The 23322-nt window shown below is 41.9% G+C and overlaps 2 protein-coding genes across 2 annotated transcripts; one reads left to right on the top strand and one right to left on the bottom strand.

The window, feature by feature from the left end:
* The first annotated feature begins 273 nt into the window (after nucleotides 1-273).
* On the top strand, nucleotides 274-16021 carry PKN3 (protein kinase N3). Its single transcript, XM_026059700.1, has 21 exons — nucleotides 274-550; nucleotides 1105-1259; nucleotides 2844-2973; nucleotides 3087-3238; nucleotides 3630-3825; nucleotides 4139-4330; nucleotides 4516-4625; nucleotides 5161-5304; nucleotides 6238-6313; nucleotides 7302-7488; nucleotides 8586-8697; nucleotides 9215-9291; nucleotides 10730-10796; nucleotides 11392-11483; nucleotides 11848-12024; nucleotides 12114-12176; nucleotides 12721-12797; nucleotides 13356-13498; nucleotides 13886-13993; nucleotides 14565-14645; nucleotides 15488-16021. Exons 1-21 carry the CDS (start codon nucleotides 307-309, stop codon nucleotides 15698-15700), a joined length of 2796 nt encoding a protein of 931 aa, XP_025915485.1. The 5' UTR covers nucleotides 274-306; the 3' UTR covers nucleotides 15701-16021.
* A 1280-nt stretch (nucleotides 16022-17301) lies between these two features.
* On the bottom strand, nucleotides 17302-23010 carry ZDHHC12 (zinc finger DHHC-type containing 12; the record flags this gene model as incomplete). Its single annotated transcript, XM_026059776.1, has 4 exons — nucleotides 17302-19370; nucleotides 19995-20161; nucleotides 21614-21700; nucleotides 22711-23010. Coding segments are annotated over 4 exons (864 nt in total), but the record flags the coding sequence as incomplete, so codon positions are not given.
* Between the last annotated feature and the right edge of the window lie 312 nt (nucleotides 23011-23322).

Raw genomic sequence — 23322 nt, 5'->3', positions numbered from 1 at the left:
AGCCTGAATGCTGCTAATGCAACTCAGAATAATCAACATTTTAAAGAAGCCTTACTGCATGTAAATCACAGGTAGAACAGACATTGGAACGACAGTCTGTGGTTACCTTTTCGGATGCAGCTGAAAGTAAAGCTGACTCTTTGCTTGCTCAGTTGTAAAAAAAGATGTAGGTTTTGCATTTTGCATTATGGGTGTATTGCTGTATCTTAAAAATGGTTGGATGGTGTTATCTCTGTAATCCTCTTGCCCAATACTGCTTGATTGCAGGGCAGCTGTCTCTTGCAGCTGGGCAATGGGGTGAACTTAATGGATCCAAGCTTCCAGCAAAAACTGGAGGGTGAGAAGGAACTAATTCGTCGAGCTATTCAGAAGGAACTGAAAATTAAAGAGGGAGCAGAAAACCTGCGCAAAGTGACAACAGACAAGAAGAATCTTGTGCATATAGAGCATGTTCTGAAATCCTCCAACCAGAAACTGGAGCAACTGCACTGGGAACTTCAGGAACTTAATGCAAGGATTGTAATAACAGAAAAGGAGGAGAGTAAGACAGGTAGGTTTGGGGTCATGATTGACAGAAAAATCCAGTTAGATAGCTTCAGCACTGATTTATTTATTTATTTATTTATTTTCTGTTGAGGGCTCATGAGTAGTGGGAGTTTCTCTTGTGGATACTCAGCTAATGAAATTAGCTGTGCAGTAAAAAGTTGTGATTGGAGCAATCAAGGTGAAAGGAGGCAACATGAGATCAGTGTGGGCAGAGGACCAGCCGAGAGTGCTGGGCATGGATGATGTTCAGGAGTAGGCTGTAGATGGAATTGAAGAGATTTAAACAGAGTTTCTGGGCAGCTGAACATCCAAGTACCTTGTGGGATGAATAAGTATAAAATTGGAAGAGTGCTTGTTAATACTGGGTCACCAATAAACTAGGAAATATTTACGGGTTTGAGCTTAATTTGAAATTGTATTTTGCAGCTAGTTTTGTAGGTGAGATCTTTTTATACCTTATTTTATAGCATAACCTTCTTTTATAGATTGACTTGTCTATAACTGAGTGAGATGATGCAGGAAAAGGTGACTAATGGTATTGATTGTGTTGTTGCACAGATGGCTCTTTATCTCCAGACCCTTGTCTCTGGGAAAGGAACCCAGACCCCATGGCGAGGAAGATTGAAGCTCTGAAAAGGCAGCTGCATGTTGAAATGAAAGTGAAACAAGGAGCTGAGAACATGATCCAGCTGTATTCAAATGCAACATCCAAGGTAAGAAGGAATAAACAACCATGTGGGAATAAGGATTCCTGGAGCACAGCTTGTGTTTAAAGTCCAAGCACAATCTCTGTCTGGTGATTGGGATGTGAAAGAAATCCATTTGTGAGGCCTACTTGACTGAATCCTAGCTTTGCATTTTGGTGTTCAGCACTGTGACAGCATGTCGTGTTACTCCATGGGACAACTGGTATTGTGAATGTTTGTGCATTAGACTTGTTGCAACGTGTTAACAGATTTCAAGAGTTTAGTGGGAATCAGAAAGGAATTGGATGGTGCATATTTCATGCATCAAGAGTTTAAGCTAATCTCTAACTACTGGATGTCAGGAGAAGGTTTTCTGGAAGGGTGGCTTATTCCACTTCTGCCTGTGATGTAATTGTCTCTGCCTTTTTCCGAAGTATCTGGTGGTGATCACTGTCAGAGAAAGGCTATTGGATTGGACAGACTAGTGTAATCTGTCAGTTTTGACCCTTTTAGCGGTTCTGACATGGCAGATACCATTGTGCTTCTGCTCTTGAACATTGCTTAGTGGTATTAATCATAGAGGTGGGAATCATGTTGTTTAATGTTAGTTGTCTAAGCTCCTCCTGTAGTCTCAGTGAAAAGTGGTAGGCACCTACAAAGACTACCTTGTCCTGTCATTCTCAGAGATGAATGGTCCTTTGGAAAGACCTACATCTTCCTACTAACTACAGGCTCTACCTGACTACTTTAGTCTAGATGCCTAACAGTTGACTGAATGCCGCCCTAGAAGTGTTAATGCATCTAACCTCAATGTTCATAGTGACTCTAGATTAGAGGTAGTTTTGAGCTGGAGAAGAGCATCTCACAGTAAATGGCATGACAGGAGTACTATCTCTAGAGAAACTGTTTCAAGCCTGGGAAGACAGCAAGGGCAGTGTAAGAGGTACATTCACTGACATCAGAAAAGAAGGTACAAAAGCATTGGTGTTGTACACTGAGTTGGTGTGATGTTTTGATATGACTAGATAGTTCAGGATAGAGCACAGCATGTGATGTCTCTTTATGTGAGAGATCTTCAGAGATTTACTGGTTTCTTATTCATCCCACTTACTGAGTTTGGCATAATCATATTTAAAAATCAAAAGGATAATTAAAAAAAATCCAAGCTTATTAAGCTTCATAATTCAATAAGACCAGCGGTGTAAAGGGCTGTAATATTTTGATTCGTTCCAAACCTCTGCTCACACAACTCTGTAAGCACAATTGACCAGTGAGCCATAAGTCTCAGTGACTGCAAGATTTGGTATTAACTGGACATATCTGCAAGGCAGACCCTGTCCCTTAGCAACTCACCGTTTTCCCTTGGTGTCATAGTCCAACAAAGGCTCCTTGACCTGTCCTTTCCCTCTACAGATGGAGGTAGGTATCTTAAAGTCCTTGGTCCTCAGCAATGTTTCCTTTACAGAATTGCTTATGTATGATATATCACGATCATTTATGACCCTTCTTTCAGGTACCACCTCACCCTCATCTCTGAACACATCACCGTAATCCATTTTTTAATGAACATGGTCCTTGGTCCTCTCCTTCCATATGTTCTTTTTCTGGCAGGAGCGGAAGCTGCTGGCTACAGCTCAGCAGATGCTTCAGGACAGCAAGACAAAGATTGAAATAATCCGTATGCACATTGTGAAGGTGTCTCAGTCAGCAGGAGGGATAGAAGATGCAGTGGATCCAGCAGGTAAGGTGTTTTAATTAACTGATACATCTCAGCACAGATGTGGCCAAAGCCCCAGGATCCCAAATACTTGATCAGTTTGCATCCTTGTCATGTTTTATCTCCAAAATGGCCAGCGAGGATGGGGACCACCATCAGTGCTTTGGAGCTGCGTATTGAGGAGCTGAGACATCACCTGCGCATTGAAGCTGCTGTAGCTGAGGGGGCAAAAAATGTGCTGAAGATCTTAGGAGGGAGTCGGGTGCAGGATCGCAAGTTTTTGGCTGAGGTAAGCACTTGTTCAGACCTTCTAAAGAGGGCTGTTTCATGCCTCAACATTAATGATTTAGGATGAATGAGCAGAGACATCTGGGAACTTCCCAGATTCATAACTCTTGGTTAATGACTGTCTGTGAGGACCCACTGATTGGGATCACTTTCCCTTCTAGGCATAATATTCCTTGCTTTGGTGAAATTCCTCAGGAACATTGGAAGTGAGCCTGATGGTGTTTCAGGATCTATGGGAAAATATTCCCTCCTATTTTTGATTAGTAAGATATTAGCTAGTCTTTTGTTGAGGCTGGCTTCAGTAGTTCACAAAGTTCTTTTTTTAAAGTACCAGGACCAGGGCTGTTCATTCAAAATTTCTGCCTGCTCTCTGTTCTACTTCATATTGCTAGGCTCAGGGTCGCTTGCAAGAGTCCTCTCAGAAGATTGATCTGCTGCGCTTGTCCTTGGAACATCAGCTCAGTGAACTTTCTCCTGATCACCCTAAGCGAGCACTCATCAAGCAGGAACTAGTAAATACTTCCTCCCTGGGAGCTCAGCATGGCAGCATCCAACCTACTTCAGTCATCAAACCTACAGCTCTTACAGGTACCTAAATCCTGCATGACATGTTGTTGTGGGGAGGATGTTGAAAAGAATGGGTTGCATTTCTTCTTATTATTGTGATGCCTCTTTTCATATGGACGTTTTATTTTTCTCGGAACTGGATCTATTTCTTCTAGGCCAGTAAAAGCTTTCCAATAGTATGGATTTGCAGACTATTAATAGTCTGGGATAGATTTGAGCTACTAACCAAGAAATCATGAACCTGAGAAGTTCTTGGCCCTCTGTGAGGACAGGCTGACTGGAGTCACTTTGCCTTTTTAGGAATAACATTCTTTGCTCTGATGAAATTCCTCAGGTACACTGGAAGTGAGACTGATGGGGTGCCAGAATCTTTTGGAAAATGTTCCAGGACGTTCCCGAATGGCTAGTTCTTCTCCCATATGTGGCAGCCCAAGTGATCTGAGGTCCCTTACCCGAACACGAGTTGGCCTGAGTATTCATGGCCGTAGCGTTGCAGGAAAGTACCTGCGGAATGAAGAGCTATGTAGTGAGTATGGGGTTCTCTGTTGAATCATGAGTGGTGTTTTGGGGCATAGGGTCTCATCTGAATGCTATGTTAGCCTGATAAGAGTGTAATTATGAGAAATCTGTTTTCTGCAAACTTAAGAGAGAGGCTGAATCACATTATGCCTAATCCTCCTAGAACTCTTACATGTTTTCTCCTTTGTCCAGATGAGGTCCTTGCTGTGCTCAAAGTGGACAATAAAGTGGTTGGTCAAACAAATTGGGGACCAGTTAATAACCAGGCATGGGACCAGAGCTTTGTCATTGAGTTGGACCGGGTAAGACTGCCTTAGATTCCCCTTGTGTTGTATTTGTTTTTCTGTTCCACCTTACCTGGTTTGCTCATTTAGTTGCCGTTCCATTTGATTTAACTCTGTATAGGCACTGTCCCCATGCCCTTTTATGCACCAGTTGTCTTCCCCCCAAGGCAGTGCATCTCTGGCAGAGCTTCAGCCTGAACAGCATCTGTTGTCTCTCTCTCCCTATCTGAGCAGCTTTATTTCATCTCGCCAGCAAAATGGCTCTCACAGGGATTTCTGAAATGGGGAGCAAAGACAGCCATCTCCAAAAGGGTCTGTAGCTGGGAAGGTCTGAAAAGATCAGAAAAAGTGGGGAAACAGAAGGATTAAAGAAGTTTTTCCTTGCATACTGTCTATTTTACTGAATTGTTACAGGGTAAAATAAAGATCTGTTTTGAAAGTTGCTTGGGGAAAAGCTGTGTCTGTGTGCGTCTGTGTGCCCCATGTCCAGAGCACGGGGCAGGATGTGACTGTTGCCTTTTTTTTTTTTTCCTCCTTTTCTTTTCCTCCCCAGTCTCGTGAGCTAGAAATTGCAGTTTATTGGAGGGACTGGAGAGAACTCTGTGCAGTGAAGTTTTTACGTTTGGATGATTTCCTTGATAATGAACGCCATGGGATGTGCCTCTCCCTTGAACCCCAAGGAGTGCTTTTTGCGGAGGTACAGGTTTCAGCTTTGTTTCTTTTTCAGAGAAGCCTGTCTGTTTAGGGTGCTCCTGCCCTGAAAGCAGCTCTTCAGCCCGGGATACAAGGAGTGGAAGGAGCAATAATCTGGAAGGAACCTGAAATCCTTTAGAATTGGGCACCTGAAATCCTTTAGAATTGGGATCAATATCACATATGAGAACAAAGAGCAACATGATATAATAGGATGTACACATGCCATAGCCTGGAGTGACTCTTCAGAGCTGCTCTGTAATTACATGGGTGCTCTGTGAAATCTGTTGTTTTTTATTTGCTTTCATTATGAGTCATTGGTATGCTTTAATTAAACATATGGCTTAATGGTCATATTTGAATTACACAGACTGTAGAATCAAAGATCCAGATTCCCTCTGGGTATGCTTATTTTGTCATCTTTCTGAGGCTAATAATAAAGAGCTTGAAGTCTCATCAATGAAGAGATCATCCACATAATCCCTTAAAAGCCTCACTACTTTCTCCTTTGTGTTGTGATAAAAGTTTCTGGTCACCTTTCCAAAAGTAGGATCTTGACTTCATACCTCCCATTTGCTCTTTTTAATTAATTTATTTATTCCCATGGGCTAACTGCTTCTTACCCTACAAATGGCTGCATTATACAGCAGTTCTTTATGCATGGCTTTGGGAATTAGTATAACTTTGCTCTTCACTTTTTAGATTTTTCCACATTTCAGGTAGCAGAAAATTCCAGCATCTAAAACCAGAGTTGAAATAACAGATGTTTAGAGGGTGAAGCTAGAATAACACAGTCTGGAGTCTGTCTGCAGGAGTGACTCCTCGCTTACCAAACAGATATGAACGGGGAGTTTGATGAGAGAGCAGGCATGTGTGCAAATTTGTGCTCACAGGGTAAATGAAGTGTCCTGACAAGTCCCCTTTACTCCTCTGACAGGTGATGTTCTGTAATCCTGTCATTGAGAGAAGGCCCAAGCTGCAGCGACAGAAACGCATTTTCCCCAAACAGAAAGGTAAGCTGCTAGAGAACTGCCTGCTTACTAGCAAGGGTGAGCGGGTTGAGGGCTAAGGTTTGCAGTAGCAGGCTGGCACACATTCCCCTCCCCTTAAATTTGTGAGACGCATTAAAGTGCTTGCTGATTATTGCGTGTAGGTAGGTGGACTTTATTAGAATGTGGAAGTTCGTTCTGTCGCAAAGTGCAGGCAGCCTGGCTGCAGTATGCTATGTAATGTTGTGATATTGCAGCAGTATTTCTACTCATAATTAACAGTGTCAGGAAGATATAATTACTAGTTTTTTAACAGACTTCTTAGCACAGCTTGAGTATTGGATATTGCTAATTTAATCAGCAGTGCTGCTACTGATGAAAGAACAGGTATTGGAAGATTTTCTGGAAAACTCTGAATTACAGAAGACTGTAGCATGAACAGACTGCTGATTGTCTGTCAAAGCTTTAGAGTTGGCGTCTCAGTCAGATTAATAGTTTAGGGTCTTGAATAACTTGTGTATTTGTTTTTGTCAGCACATTTTTTCCTGTTAGTCTAGATAAGGTAAGACTTTTTATACTGAGGACTCTTGGCAGTGGGGATAAACTAAATTCCATATTTATATTCTTCAAGAGGTGGTAAAAATAATGAAAAGATCACATATGTTTTAGTGTTTGTAAGATGTTTTCAGAAACTTTCAGTTAACAGGCTGCATGATTAAAATGCAGTGTAGAAATAGAAGAAAACTTGGCTAAAATAGAATATTTTTTAATATCTTATGTAACCTTCACTTGAGGATTATGTTATGACATTATAGGGAGCCGAACTTGGTGGAACAGATCTACTGTTTCACCTATCACTATTAAATGTTCTTCTCCAAAAGAAAGCCTGTTTTCCCTAGGGTGGATTGCCTTTAACTCATGGGTATTTGGGTGAAAAAGGTAATTTAACAATTCATGGGATTGTAATTTGTGCATTGTAACCTCATTGGTGTTTGGACGCTGACTCTTCCAGGGAAAGAATTTCTCCGAGCTTCTCAAATGAACATAAATGTTGCAGCTTGGGGTCGCCTGATGATGAGTTTCCTCCCTCCATGTAGTTCTATGAGCAGTCTGAGCCCCTCACTTCATGATCCCGTTCATACAGACTTCTCTCCAGTTCCTCTGCAAAGTCCTATTGATTCAGTGTCCAAACTGGCTAGGTAAGTCCTTTTCTGAGTATTGCTAGATGACAATCTGGAATGGGCATAGAATAGATCTTAAAATACGGTTGCAGCTTTCTAAAGTGGTGGAAGATCTTGATGCAAAAGTTTTATTTGTGGAACTTAATTCATAATTTTAAGGAAAGGCAATGCTGCCTGAAGTTATGTGGTTTTAGTGGGATGTTCATTACTGCCTGGCTAGTTCTGGTTGATTGTTAGCAGTTGGACTGATTTCCAGAATCACTATCCTACTGAGCAGTGTATTCCAGACCAGGGGAACCTCAGCAGCTTTCTTATCCTCTGCAGTAAGAGCTGTGGGCATAAAAGTGGTGATAAGTAAATGCCATGATAAAGAAGAAACTAAAGCAGATTCTCGAAAGTTGTTTTATATACACAGAAAGATGTTCTAGTTCTGCACTGTAAGGGAAGGAAACTCCACTCATTCAGTGTCTTTACCTGCATAGTAATTGAACTCTATGCAAGGTCACAATGTGATTGTTATAGTAAAAACATGCTCCTCTTTCATGGGATTACATGTACCCCAACCATGAGCCTAACGTATCATTCAAAAGTTACATAAATAAGCTTTTAAATATTCTATAGAAGAAAATGCTCTAAATAATAGTTTCTCTAAAATTGTTGAAATTAATTGTTAGAGAATTCGTTATTCTCTAGAAGAGACTATTCCCACTGATCCACAAGATCTTGAAAAGAAAAAAAGATCAAGCCAACTGCTGTGATGCTATTAGAATCCAGGTTTGTTTTAAATTCTTGATCAGTGAATCAGTGAATCACTTATTTCTAAGTACTGGTCTAGCGTTAACTTCATAGCATCAGCGGTCTGGGGATGGAACATGATTCTAACCATCAATGGCTTAATTTAACCATCAACRGCTTAATGACTCATTTTCTTTTAATTCAGAGGAGTATATTTCTTTTTGATACTTCATAGACTTGTGGTGTGAATCAAGGAGTCCTCTTGTCCAATGTGTTGGAATGAACTAAACTTTGTTATATAGCTTCCAGTGATATATTTGTGCCTGTGTACAATGTTGTGCTCCAAGGCAATCTCCTTAAATTTTGTCTTATAAATGCAGTGACTTTCCTGTGGCTAAGCTTACGTTTGATGATGAAGCTCCACCCAAGCCTCCACGCCTTTTTCTGATGGCCAACTCCAAAGAATCAGCACCATCTCCTGCAGACTCTCCGGTAATCAGCTGGGTCAATAGGAAGTTTTTTCTTTTCTTCCAGGGCTCAGTAGTTCTTACTTTTTTGGAGAAAATTTGGAGAAATACTGGAGAAATTAGCTATACTTCAGGCAGGTACCTCCTTATTAGATGAATTATTTCCAGAGATTCAGAGTCCAATGAGCTATTTTGGCACAGGGTCTGCGGGAAAGTACTGCATCCATATATATAATCCTTTTTTTTTTTTTTTTTTTTTTTTTAACTATTATAAGTTGCCTTTTCTGGAGAAGCAAAATGGGTATGAGAATACTATTATTATGGTTCAGACAATTCACTGGTGTACGGGAATAGTCTTACGTGGCCATAGATGATCTGTTTTCATGCTGCTCCTCTCCCAGCAGAGGTGACAACTAATTGCACCATAGCAAGGACTGTGGCCATGCTGGATGGGGACACAGGAAGAAGTTAGGATGTGGGTGTTCAGGTCTGATTTGGTGATTCCGGAGAATGACATACAGTAACTTTCTCTCGGTTCCTAGTGTCTGAAGAGGCTGCATGTTGAGGAGAAGTATTGCAACTCTGCTGTAACAGGATTTCCAATCCAGGCATCTCTAAGGTAATGGTGGACAGCACGGGCTGTCTTGGGTCACAAGTTAAAGAGGCACCGGGCTGAAATATTTGGGCGTGCAGTCTAAAATTGTCCAAAAGATATACTCTGGATTTTCAGCAGCAGACTCTTAGTGCCAAGTGTAGACAGTACCAGGAAAAGTCTGCACTGTACTGTACTTGTCCAAATATCTGCTGTGCCTTGTCTGCTTGTTAACCCCAATACTTACCCTTTTAATAGACTCTGCAGTACAATGTAACAGGTGATTTTAGTAGAAGGTAAAATCACTCAACTGTCTTCAAGTCGTTCTTCATGTTTAAGTGTTGGAAGTTTTCTGGTGTAGCATATTTAGACATGTCTGAATTTGAAGTAGAATATTTCAAAAACACTTTTGGTACTCCTTACACTCTTCTGTTGGTATGCAAGATACATTGTCTTTCATTACATAGGGAGGCATAAAACAGCAAGTTGTTTATAGTCTATGGCAGTTATATATAACATGTATACAACAAGGATACATAGTAGTAAATATACCTAAAACAGGGCAAGTAAAAAAATTAATATTGGTGAACAAATACAGACTGAAAAAGCACACATAACAAAATTTATCTAAGCTATTYGCATGGTTTAAGTACTTCATATGTGGGATCATAGAATTACGTTCATAAGGTCACGGTCACTTTCGAGGGGTCCCATCTTCAAAACCCTGTAGCAAAGATGCAGTCAGGCACCTATCTACCTTCTCTCTGAGAATACTGAGGAGGGAGTACATACAGAGCCCTTCATTTCACTCACCAGAGGAGTATGGAACATCTGCTCCCTTTTAAAGATGATCCTGGACTAAAGCTTTTAATTGCTTTTTTGTTATTCTTTCCAAGCAATTCTGCAGCCTGAGTTTCCTTGGTAACACCCTGTGGCTGACATAACATTCTATAGCATCTCTTTATTCAGCTACATATTTTTTTTTCCAGCAACATCTTATGTCTGTTGTTTTTTCCCTGTTTCATTTTCAATTCCCCTTTGAGAGCTTCTTTTCTCCATATCTGTGTCCTACTGGCACTTGATACGTACACGCTCATGTCTGATTATCACAATTGCTGTTGAGCCTGCTGAAAGGAGTGTAGGCAAAATTGAATTTTACTACCCCAAGGATGGGAAGTAACAGAGAGAGCGAGCGTTGGAGAGGCAAAATTGTTTCTCCTGTTGCCAGTAGGGATGGAAGGCAGAAACTGCTACCGCGGGGAGCAGTTTCCTCAACTTAGGGTTCCCTGCTCCCTTCCTCAGCGGCACAGCAGCAGCAAGCCTAACTTTCCAGCATTTCAGCCTAGGAGAGGAGTGGCTGAGGCAGCTCTTCACTTTGCCCATTTGCTCTACAGAGCTTCCCCTTCTATCACAAGTACACGCTCCTTTGGTATCGGCTCAGCAATTTTGCTGTGTTTGCCTGCAGGAAAAGGACAGTTCAGCTTGAGGATTTTCACTGTATCGCCATGCTGGGACGTGGACACTTCGGGAAGGTAGGGTAGAAATGCAGGCTCTGTGGAAGAGGGTGGTAGGACTGTGGGTATGAAAATGGGCTTCTGCCTCAGAGTTTGAATACAAACGTAGTACCAAGAGGTTTGTTGCAGTGCAGATATACAGAACAAACTTAACCCAACCACAGAAGCAGTCAATGCTCCTGTCAACCATCAAAACACCTGAGGATTTTTGGCTTCAAATCCTGGATAAAACTCTGGGAACTGACAAAATCACTTCATAAAGCCCATCAATACCCTTCCTTTCATTATAAACTGCAATCACTAGTGGAATAGCTTCATTGCTAAAAACTGCATGCATAGCTGCTTGCTGCGAGAGCTCTGAGGTGTTCTCAAAGCACTGGGCCAGCTGTGATGCTGCTGTTTCCGAAAAGAATGCAACTTACAGCAGCATCCTTCTGAACCACTGCAGCGCAAGGAGCAGAAAGGAAGTGCTCCGTCTTTGGAGTTGCTTGAGCTTGGTTTTGAGAATGACTGTCTGGAATGGATGGAAGTAGTTTGTGACAATGGGGGTCAAAGTAATCCAATAAGGAAATGTCAGAATTGTTCGGAGTACAGCATTTCTGTTATCTTTCAGGTGCTGCTGGCCCAATACAAAGCAACTGGGAAGCTGTATGCTATCAAAGCCTTGAAGAAAAAAGATATTATTAATAGAGATGAAATTGATAGGTGAGCTTTGTTTAGAGATGGTACTATTGCCGGACGCTGCAGTGTCACAGCTGTGGTCAACTGTTAGTAGGTATGATGCCTACTAGTCTTGGTACTATTAAGGTTATGATTGGCCTTAAAACTAAAATCAGAAATAGCAGGAAGCTTATAACAGTGCTGCTTCCTAGCTTCTGGTGGAATAATACTCACCTGAAGAACAGACTAAAACTCAAGGATTGGAAGCATATAAGATAAATATTTGTATAAGACCACTTTTTTTTATTTCTGCAGCATAAGGTGTAAAGATTTCCTCCTTCATTCTGTCTTTCTCAGAACTTTCTGCCAAGCTTTAACACTGACATTTTTGTTCTTTGAATCCTGGCAGCTTGAACTGTGAGAAGCGAATCTTTGAAGTGGTCAATTCTTCTGATCATCCATTCCTTGTGAATATGTTTGCCTGTTTTCAGACACCTCATCATGCTTGTTTTGTGATGGAATATACCCCAGGTGGTGATCTTATGATGCGCATACACGAAGATATCTTTCCAGAGCATATGGCACGGTGAGTTAGAGTTAGTCTATTTTCCAGGCACTGTAAATTTTTAACTTGGTTCTCATATATCTTTCCTGAAAACTATTCCTCTTTTTTAGGTTTTATACAGCCTGTGTAGTCTTGGGGCTCCAGTTCTTGCATGGGAAGAAAATTATTTATAGGTAATGCAGCAAAAAATCAAGTATAAGACACTTCAGCAACCTGAAGGTTTATTTTTCCTGTAGCTACATGTCTGGAGCTCACTGTCTTGCTGGGGTTCCTGATCCTTCTGTCTTTTTTTTATTTTCCCCATCTCCTGTTGCTATCGGTGCATGTTCATCATTCATGTCTTTGTTACCTAAGGTAAAGAAAGTCATCTAGAAGATATTCATCTGACATGTTGCAGGTGATTCATCTTCTGTGACATGTCAGTACATTCTGGGGGGCACCTGTAAGTCATTGCTTTCTTTTTGATTGAGACAGTTGAGTAATTCTCCTGTTGTTGTGGGATGCCCTTTTAGCAGATGAATAAGCCCTACCCAGCTCTAAGCTGCTTTGTGAGCCTTTCATTAAGAGCAAAATGTCAGTAAAATAGCCTTTGGGGGGAATCTTTCAAATATTATTTAACTTTATTCTCTTTACTAAAATCTAGTTTCTGCCTCTTGCAAAAAAGCTGTTGGATGGCAATCCTCATCCACTGTTTTCTTTCCCTTCCTTTGCCTTCAGGGATCTGAAATTGGATAATCTACTTTTAGATGTTGAAGGCTTTGTGAAGATCGCAGATTTTGGACTGTGTAAGGAAGGTGAGTCATTCTGGTGAAGCCAAAGTTGAGCCATCAGGATGAAGTTTAGGATCTGCACTCTGGTAATGTGTTTGCAAATACAAATACTGAGGTGGCTCTGTTTAACTGTTGTGTTTATTCCTATCTAAAGAAATCTCATCTGTCTGGCCATGATGAACTAGGAAAGAGTATTTTGTCCTCTGCTCTTCAGGAAACTTATCAAGGAGTTTACAGTATACTTGTTTGCCCAAAGGAGCCAGGATATGGAGTAGTTCAAGATGCGTTCCTGAGTGAGCAGTGGGGTCTCCAGGAAGTTTCCTCATTCTTTGCTGCTTTTTTAAAGCATTGTCTGTGTATTTCTTACTTTGAGTTTTCTAAGCTGAGACTCAAGAGTTGTTGCTGGGAGCCTCAGGCTCCATTCTTCCTAAATGGCATTTACAAGCACAGATGAGAGCTCTTGCACAGTTAAGGACATTAGTTTCTCAATATGGCTTTCAAAGGATAGGACTGCGTGTGACCCATTTAGAAATGTGTGCTGGATTTTACAACACTTTTTTTTTTTTTTTTTCCCCCCTACAGGAATGGGTTTTGGAGACCATACAAACACCTTCTGTGGCACTCCTGAATTCCTGGCTCCAGAAGTCCTGACAGATGTTTCGTACACTCGGGCAGTAGACTGGTGGGGATTGGGCGTCCTCATTTATGAGATGCTTGTTGGTGAGGTAAGATCACCTTTCTCTAACGGGGTCTCACCAAGCAGCCTTGGGGAGAATTGTACCTGACTCTGTGAGGTAAAATTTTGGTGAAAGTGGCCAACAGCCATTCAGGTGTTTAAAATAACTTCAGGCATGTTTGGGAGTTCCTCATGCGTTCAAACTATGAGTCTTCTAATTGCCTCTGTTTTTTGAAAACAGCTCTAACAGTCTGATATCCCCAGTCTTACCCTTGGCCTTTTTGCTACTAACACTTAGTATTTCTATCACATTTTTCTCATTCATATTGCCTGCCAAACACTAGTTAATCCCTACAACTTCCTCCTAGTCTCATCTCTGTTTTGAGGTGAGAAACAGGTGCTATGTGGGTTAAATAATAAAATGTCATAATTGCAGTCACCATTCCCTGGAGATGATGAGGAAGAAGTCTTTGACAGTATTGTCAATGATGAAGTCCGGTATCCGCGATTCCTTTCATCTGAGGCACTTTCTATAATCAGCAAGGTAATGGGCTGGGGGTTCTCCATGATCCTGAGAAATCTGCATTTATCATAAGTAGATCCAGAGGGATATTGTTCAGGCCAGGTAGCATCTATGTGTGTAATCTGGAGCTGCCTACACAGGCTAAGGAAACATTTAAAATTTACGCATTATAGTTATTTTCCCTTTTTTTCTTTCTACAAAATGCTACTCTTCTGGCTAAGGATGACTAAGCAGGCTTCTTACTGAGGTCTATTGCTGCTAATTCTGAAATGGAGAAGCATTGATTCAAGGGCAGGAATGTCAGAGTAATTTGGAGATGGTTTGATCAGTTTTTAAATGTGATCCGTTCATCATGTGTGCACGATTAAGATGAGATGCTACATGCAGTTTATAGCGGCTATCTTATTGATATTAGCAAGTTGTATGCAAGGAACTATGTCTGAGCTATTACCAGCAGTTTACAACCTTGCTGCAAAAGGAGTGTGGCAAGATACTGAAGGCTCCCATCTCTCTTTTTTTTCCCCCCCTCTGGAGCGTTATTTCTGTCCATCCTTGTTCCAGTTGTTTAATTTTGGACTGATTTTTCTTGCAGCTGCTTCGGAAATCTCCAGAGCGTAGACTGGGAGCAGGGGAAAGAGATGCAGAGGAGATTAAAATCCAGGCTTTTTTTAAGGTAGGAGCTCCCTTTATCCTTCCCCTTCAGCTCTTGTATTTGAGCTGAGAGTGATTTGCTTTCTGTTGGTATTGAGGCAAATTTCCATTAGTTATCAGTGAGATCTTAATGGCAGCTTCTGTTGCATCTTGTTGCTCTAGTCAGGAATAAGTGTTTCAAGTTATGTTGGAAATGACATTCCCCAAGTGTGTTTTCTGGGATCTGTAAGCTTCCAGGACCAGTTGTTATTTCTGATTGTGCTACTTCTATGTATAAATACACCTACCTTCTGAGCCATCAGCAAATACCCCTTTTTAGCTCAAACTGCAGCAGTCAAAAATGCTGTCTAGTGATGACAGTGATTGCCAGTTACTCTGATGGCACCTGCATTTGCAGGATATACATGAATCATAAGAGAAATTGAGGTTAAAGACGCATTTGCTTTGGTTCAAGGGTGCATGGCTGTCTAGGCAAAGATGTTGTTAGAAGTTATTAGCCTCACAGCATCTGGCTGGCTTTGCACTGGGGTAAACAAAGAACTCTAATGTTGGCACAAATCGCTGGGTAAGTCTGCTGATATGCCTGGCCATGGCTGCAGTTTAGTTTTGTCCCTACTGAATATAGTTTGAGCTGTAGCATGTTCTGATGCACAGCCTTAGGCTATGTAGAATCTCTGTATTACCTGGCCTGCACCAACTTTGCTGTTTGTTTTGGCTTTTTTTTTTTTTTTTTGCTTAGTAGAAATTAGGCTTGTTGCAAATGATCTGGGAGGCAGGCTGCAATCCTTCCTCTTACTTTCTATCTCACATTTCATAAATAATCTTAGTGGTAATAATCTGGCCTGTTTGCTTTGTTCTTTCCAGGAAATTGATTGGGATGCCTTGCTTGCCAGGAAACTGAAGCCCCCTTTTGTGCCCACTTTAAGAGCTCCAACTGACATTAGCAACTTTGATGAAGAGTTTACATCGCAAAAGCCAATTCTGACTCCTCCAGAGGAGGCTGCTCTCCTAACCCGTAAGGAGCAGGCTGTCTTCAAGGATTTTGACTTTGTCTCCACACACCTTTTGGATGTTTGACTGATGTGCTGTAAGAAATCTGAACGAGTTGTTACCATCATGAGCGTTTGTAGAAACAACTTGACATGGGCAATGGAAAAGTCGGAAGAATTCATAGAACTGGTAGTGCTGATGACCGTAGGAAGACAGTGTCTTGCAAGCTGAGTTGCTCTACTGTGTTTTTTCAGTCTCAGTTTTTGGAGGGATACTGGATGTGAATTACCTTAAGAAGTAGTCCATTTTTGACTGGGTGTGTCATCTGCCACTGAATAGATAAGGAATTTTGGAATTTAAACTGGACTTAATGAAATCAAATCTTCTCTGCACCCCAGGCTACTCTTTGCAAAGAGCCTCAGTAAGTGGCATAGCTCTTTTAAGTTGCATGATAGCAGGGGGAATGACTACATCCTGCCTGTTTTCTAGAAGAGATATGCAATGTTCCCTCTTTGTAATGTTTTTTATCCATTCCTATTCATAGGTATGTATGCAAGGGAAGGAATGGATTTTAATACAACCAAAATAATGAAGTTTGGGTTTGATAATGATCCAAATGAACTATCTTAAGGAAGAAGACTTCTACTTATTTGATGATGCTAAGTCTTAGCTATTGTTTTTAATGAGATAAAAACCCCACAGCTTTGCACATGCTATTTTTTTTGAAAATAAAGATACTTTTCCTTATAATGAAGTAAGTCCCAGCTTTTCATCTCCTTGGTGTTAGTTAGCTGAATGTGTTTCAGATCAGGGCTAACCATGTTCTGCTCAACAGAAAAGTATTTTATTTTTCTGTGTAAATGTCATGGTAGTATTTTCTTTCTTCCCTCCTTCTTTCTCAGTCCAGTTTTCTGTGTACATATTGCATGATGTGATCACCTATCACATCCAAATGATTGCAGGCAAGTTCTCTTTGATGTTTTTATCTATGTGTATATCCTGTATCTTTTTTGGAATAGCTAATATAATGACAATTTTAATACTGGAAAATTAATAAGCTTAAGTTTATTTCATTTGTCTGGTAACCTATCATGTGTAGTTAGCACTTGATAAGATGCATTTTCTTCTCCTAGATTCATTATACTAGCTTGTAGGGCAAAACAGGGAAGGATATCTAGAAAGGAAATATCCCCCTGAAAACAAATAGGCACACATAGCTATTACTCTTTGGTTTATCTTCAACAGAGGTAGACAGAAGCTGAACTATCACAACTGTGCTATTTCTGGAGATAAGGCTGGGGTTCAGCCAGTGAGTAGCCCTCATTAAATCAAGGCTGGTCTAAGTGCTTCAGGATTCAGAGAGGTAAGAGCAGTAAGAGTGTATGTTAGTGTATAACAAAAATAATTCACACTGAACATAATTTTCCTCTTGTCAGAGCTAAGTGTAATTGCTTCTGAAAATTCCAGAATATCCTTTCAACCTCCTGCCATTTAAGGCAGGATACACCTCTTCCTCACCTTTGTTTAAATAGTAATGGTTGGTTTGTTTTTGGTCCCTACAGTGCTGTTTTGTGGCTTTTTTAAGGTCAGGGCTACTGTAAAGTAAATAAGTAGCACAGTGAGTTGTTAGCACAGGTGAAGCCTAGGACCTGGGATTCAAAGGGAGAGGCATAAAGAACCACAAAAGGTGTATTTAATCTTTTAATAGTTTAGAGTAAAAAGACTGTAATTTACCATCCATGTGCATTTAAAAAAGAATTACCAAACAGAGCAGTAGTATGTTTTGAGTATTATTTGGCTGATAACTGAAGAACCAGAAATTGCTACGTGGCAGATGAGCCATACTTTGGTAGATGCCACACTGATATGAATAAATTACACAATCCTTTAGTGATTGTACATCATTATTATGAAAACAATTCTTAATATTCTGATAGCCCTCTGATAAGAGCTTCTGCCCTGAACAAACCAGACTGGACACAGATTACAAGCCCTTTCTGGAACTGGCCAAAAAAAGGATCCTTCAGCTGTTTTTCAGCTTCTTTTGGACTATAGCGTTGTATCAGTGACTCTGCACTTCCCTTTCCTGAGTGCTCATCAACCTTAAACCCTGAGTGCATCCTACCAGCTTGCCAGATGCACTCCTGAACTGGTGTTAACTCCTGAGTTAAGGAAATTAAGGCACAAAATAACTTTAACTAAGACTTTTTTTAACCGAAAAAAGTTGGGACTAAAACTCACAGCCCAGGCTTTTCTGCTTTTAAAGCTGAGAGGTGCTTATCCCACCCTTCCTTGTAGTCCTTCATGGAAACCTGCAGTATGACCTATTACAATGGAAAACAAGTGCTCTTGCTGCTATCCTAAAAAGCTCTCGGCACCCCTTAATGCCATAGAAATAAATAGGACCTAGAATCTTTCCTCTTACATTGAAATTTTGTATTCTTTTGTTAAAATTTTACTAAGATGTTGAGGTAGCAGTATTGCCACTCCTGTTACTTGAGCCAGGCAAGAAGTAACCACCTCTACTATTAGTTTAGTATTTTTCCTGTGTATATATAATAAATTACGTAAAGGCTCTTTCCCCAGAAGCTACAGTAAAGGCTGAGGCATGAAGCTGTCTGCAGAAATAACCTGGTAGGCAAGTATTGCTTTTGTGTCCAATAAAAAGTGAATGGCGTCATTCTTAGCCGAATGCATTCAAAATAGTCTCTGGACTGTGTACTTTTTTTTTTTTCTTTAAGCTGATGCCACTATTAGGAAGTGAGTCAGGGCATCACAAAGTATTAGGCTAATTATCTCAGCTGAATTTTGTCTTACAGCTGTTTCTCATGCACATTAACACTAGTAAACCTCAAATCTTTGTGACAAGCATGAGAGTTAAGCATGTAGTCAAAATGAAACTTGCTTTTGACTATCCATATATTTACTCAAAAATTTCTAGTGTTTGTCCACCACTGAGAAGGCACGGTGGTTCTCACAGTGTTGAAGAAAGGCCACATTATATTATATTGAATTATATTGATTCTGGCTCACTTGTCTGTAACAGCTGCTGTTCCCTAGCAGCAATAGGAAAGGGAAGCTTTAGGGAGCAGAAGTGCACATACCTTTTCACACTCCTCCTGCATTTCTTCTGGAGAGATCTGGATGCAGTTAACAAAAGGAAGTAAGTTTAAAGAGATACTTCTGCTCAGTCCAAAAAATCTGGCCGCCTGGCCTTCCCAGAACCAATGTCTCCCCTTTAACAGTGCTATTCATATATAAAGAATAACCCTGACTATCCTTCTTGAAATGTAATTTGCTTTTATGGACGAGCAGGCTGTGGAACAAGTTGCACAGTTCGTTATATACTGAAGTTCCATGCAAGGAAACAGCAGCAATTGTGTTAGTAAAACTTCATCCAGCAACCTGCAGGTGTGTTGGCACTTTACGAAGCAGGTCCTACTGTGACTAGACAGGTTCACTGTCTCTGTGAAAGTAGATTTTCTCCCATGCAGTGAGGTGGCATGAACAGAAGAATCTCCAAAGGTTGAGGACTACCCCTTGGTCAAAGGGATTCTCCAACTCGGAGTGTTTCAGGTAGGAGATGCGATGATGTGACATGAATTCCCAGGTGGTGGTGTTGCATGAGACCAAATAGAGGTGTGAAATAAGCAGCAACAGGACAACAATGGTGAATATGACTATCAGGAGGAAGGACGTGATGAGGAAAATGTTGTGCTGCAGCCAGTCCCAGGACTGTTCAAAGTAGAGGCCTGACCTTTCAATTCAAAGAGAAACATGCTCAAGGTTAAAGATGTAAAACTAAATTACATAAGCCAAACAAACCTGATGGCACATTTAAGTTTGATTCACAAGTAGTGAACTTCTGATATACTTCAGAGATGTTAATATGCTATAAACCCTTAAGAGACTGCAGCAGTGGTGACTTAAAATCTAAGAAGTTTAAAAGATGCTGGTTCTCCTAACTGAGAGATACAGTAATCTTCTTCAGTTAATTCCTGTCCTGAACAGGTGTACAGCTGAAACCCACTTGGAGTTTCCAATATGTCAATTTGTAAATGAAGATTGTATTACAGTAAGTGAAGCAAAATTCATTAGGTTAATAATCCTGTTAAGTTAAGCTTAAAGCAAAGATAAGCAACAAAACCCAAATTATCAGATTCTGCTTAACTAATTATGGATCAGCTACCTCTTTAAAGAGAAGGGGCTCTGTCTAACTATTCCTCAGCAGATTAGGGGTCTCAGAAGAGCTGAGCGTCAGTATGCAAAAGGAGGTGAAGATACAAAGCTAATCCAATCACTGCTCTGTTCTGCACAAAACCTTCACTAGGGCTTTAGGAGCATCAAAAGGAGTGGTGAAACTGCTGCCTCCAGGACTCACCAAGCAATATACCAAGCCCACAGCAGAACTACAAGCTGCACGCTCAAGTAGACTATGAAGAGAGGGTGATTCTTCTCTCCTACACAGTTCTCAATCCAAGGACAGTGATGGTCATAACGCCGAACACAGTGTTGGCACAGCTGGCAGTGCTTGGCTCGCATTGGTTGCTGCAGAAGAAACAAGACACTAGCAATAGTCCATTCCTGTTCAATTCCCTGTTTTGTAGAAAAGAGCATCATGCAAAATTGTCCTCCTCCACAGCAAGGCAGCCCCAAAAGCAACTCCCTCTTGAGATCAAAGTACAACATAAACATTACTAAGACAAGTAAAGGGGATCATGATCGCCTGGTACAGATCCAAAAGGGGTGAGATTCAAATTAAATGACTCTCCTGCACCTATATATGTTCTTTATTATCTACCTATAGGGGAAGCCCAGTGTGCAAAGTAGGGAGATATGGCTGATCAATTTATTCAAATAGGCTGTAGCTATTCGGGAAAGCATGAGCAGAGAGTTGAGGTGAAAAACTAGGACCGCTGCTATTGAATGAGTGTGCAGGGATGGGATGTCTTTAGGGGACTGCATAGAGGAGGGAAGTGTCTCTACTTCTGTATGAGCACAAGGCACTTGGGCAGGAAAGCAGCTCAAGTACCAGGGCAGAGAAGATGAAAGATATGGCTGAGGAAAGTAATGTGGATGTGCCTCCTAGGATTCGTTCCCTGAAGCCAGCTTATCCTCTTGCTACAAGCTGATTATTTTTGGCAGATACTCTTCAAGAATACATGGAAGCTGGGATAATACTGGATTTTATTAAACTGAAAAGGAGCACTTTGAAAACGGGCATTTCTAGGCTTTAGGCAATCTCTTTGAAAAACTAATTTAATTGCTCTGATTTTTTTCTTCATGCTATGTTTTACAATTCAGGTTAACGTTTTGTTGTTTCTAGGCTTCCAAACAAGCTCACAGCTGCTACAGGTTGTTATATGTTGTGCTCAGCTGCCTTTCTGACTTGCTATCAAAATAACTTCAAGATAAGCTTTTATTGACAATACAATAAGGTCTGACTGGCATGGCAATAAGAACATAGAATCACAGAATCGCTGAGGTTGGAAGGGACCTCTGGAGATCATCTAGTCCAACCCCCCTGCTCAAGCAGAGTCACCTAGAGCACATTGCACAGGATTGCATCCAGGCATGTTTTGAATATCTCCAGAAAAGGAGATGTAAAATATAATTTTCCCATGGTGGAATAGAGCAAAAGCAGATCCTTCTTTCTCTAAGCTAGCAGGGACTTTTTTCAACCTTGGAACCTTAGCATACATTCCAATTTCTATCATTACATCTTTAGTTGCACAATAAGTCTGGATCACTCTCCCGTGCAGGATTGTACCTGAAATCAATTTGCTAGCTGTATTTGCTTTTGCTGTGAGTCTTTCAGCAAGAGGGTGATGCTGTGACAGAACTGATCAGGTCTGCCATGCCTCCAACCCACAGAACAGTGAGGAGCAATGGCTGAGCAAGAAAACACAGGCGACACCAGCCGTACAAAGCTGTTGTCAAAGGAATACAAACTTTTAAATTGGCCATCCCATTCTCTTCGAGCGTGTCATGAATACTTACCTTCACCATGCAGTAGCCACAACGCCGCATCTTAATATTGCTTGAAACTGGGGGTGTCACCATGCTTTGTTCTTCAGTCTTTCCAGCCTACCAAAAATGACAGAGGGAGCGACTAAGGACGTTTCACGTGCTGCTGCCTGAAGTAACAGCAGCTATTAGCCCATTTGGCATAACTGAGCTGTCTGGATCCTTTTACTTCATGAATATACAGTGCTTGTTATCTCTATYATGAGGAATAATTCCTGGAGAAGTACAGAAGCTGCTACGTAAGTACTGTTCCATGAAACTCCACTTTGGATAGTTAAGGTACAGCCAGAAAGAACAGGTTACTGTAACCATTCAAAGAAATGTTTGTGTTCAGGCAGAAATAATTGTTGATAAGACACCACCTGGACCCCCAAACTACATTCTGGGATGTAAATAAGCAAGATCAGACTCTGCTTCCAAACACAATAATGATGTCCTTTCAGTAAAAGCAGTGCTACTTATTCATAATCCAGCCATTTACGTTAATGGTGGAAGATTAAAAATARTAACGCCTAGTTGCTTTTGTCCTACCCAGTCAGTAAGGCAGCRAACCTGGCGTAGGCTCCCTCTCAGTTACCGTAACTTCACACCTCCATTTACCTTGCTGGTGCTTGTTTGTGTGTCTGTCCTCTGAGAGGGCAACAGATCTATGAACAGCTCGATAAATAGTGCTGCCAAGAGTATTTCCTTCCAAGCTTGCTGTTCAACTCGGTTCTTTCTGTACTCGCACCAGGCAGCAGCCGTTAGCCCACGCCAAGGCCTGTTTGTCTTCCACGGGGCCCGGCAGCCTCCGGGGCAAGAGGGGACCCGCACGGAGGCAGCGCAGCGCCCTTACGAAGGGAGCGTGCTCCTCAAGATGCGCTTCAAGTCTGGGTGATCCCTGCTGTTTTTATACATAAAAAGAATCAGAGACTTAATCCCCAAAGCTCTGTGCATGTTTCCTTCACGCCAAATGCAACGGAAACCATTTCAGACTGTTATCTGGCACAGTAGGGAAAAAGCAAAAAAAAAAACCCCAAAAAGCCTACAGATTTTATAGCCCCAGCACTTTCAGTCATGAAGTGATTTACCTGTACTTCCTCATCAGGCTGAACGAACCCCGGATCCATGAGGGACACCTTAAAGTAAAGCAGGACGGAGCACAGTACCAGCAGGACGAAGACCAGAGGCTGCAGCAGCTCGCCGCGCTCCTCTTGCCTCCGCAGATCTGAAAGGTCCCCCAAAACCCCAGGAGAGCGGTAATTCCTTGCCAAAGGTTTAGGGGTTTTCTCCGTGCCCCGAGCGAAGGGGTCGCGCAGCTCAGCGGCCGGGGAGCATCCGCACAGGGAATTAACGCTGCTGTCTAGCACCGCTTCCCCCCCGCCCGAGGTTTGTAAAGCAGGACGATCCCGTGTCCCGAGTCAGCGTCGCTCCGGAGCCCCGCTCGCAGCGTTTCCCCCTCCGGCTGCCCGGCGGCGCCTTGCGTAACGCGGCCGTTGGAGCCGCCTCACGGCGCTGGGCGCCGCCTCCCCGCGGCCCTGCTCTGGGGGCCGCCCCGGAGCCGCCCCCGGGCAGCGGGGCGCAGGGAAAGCGAAAGGGGGCGAAACGCGGCGCGAGAGGGAAGTGGAAGGAGCGGGGGGGAGGCGGGGAGCGGGGGGCGCCGGGAGCGGCCGCCGCGGCATCGCCTCAGCGGGGCGGGCGGG

This window comes from Apteryx rowi, unplaced genomic scaffold (genome assembly GCF_003343035.1).
Source record: "Apteryx rowi isolate R43461 unplaced genomic scaffold, aptRow1 scaffold_16, whole genome shotgun sequence".
Lineage (NCBI taxonomy): Eukaryota > Metazoa > Chordata > Aves > Apterygiformes > Apterygidae > Apteryx > Apteryx rowi.
The sequence above is the reverse complement of the archived record's forward strand: the minus strand, read 5'-3'. Positions and strand labels throughout refer to the sequence as shown.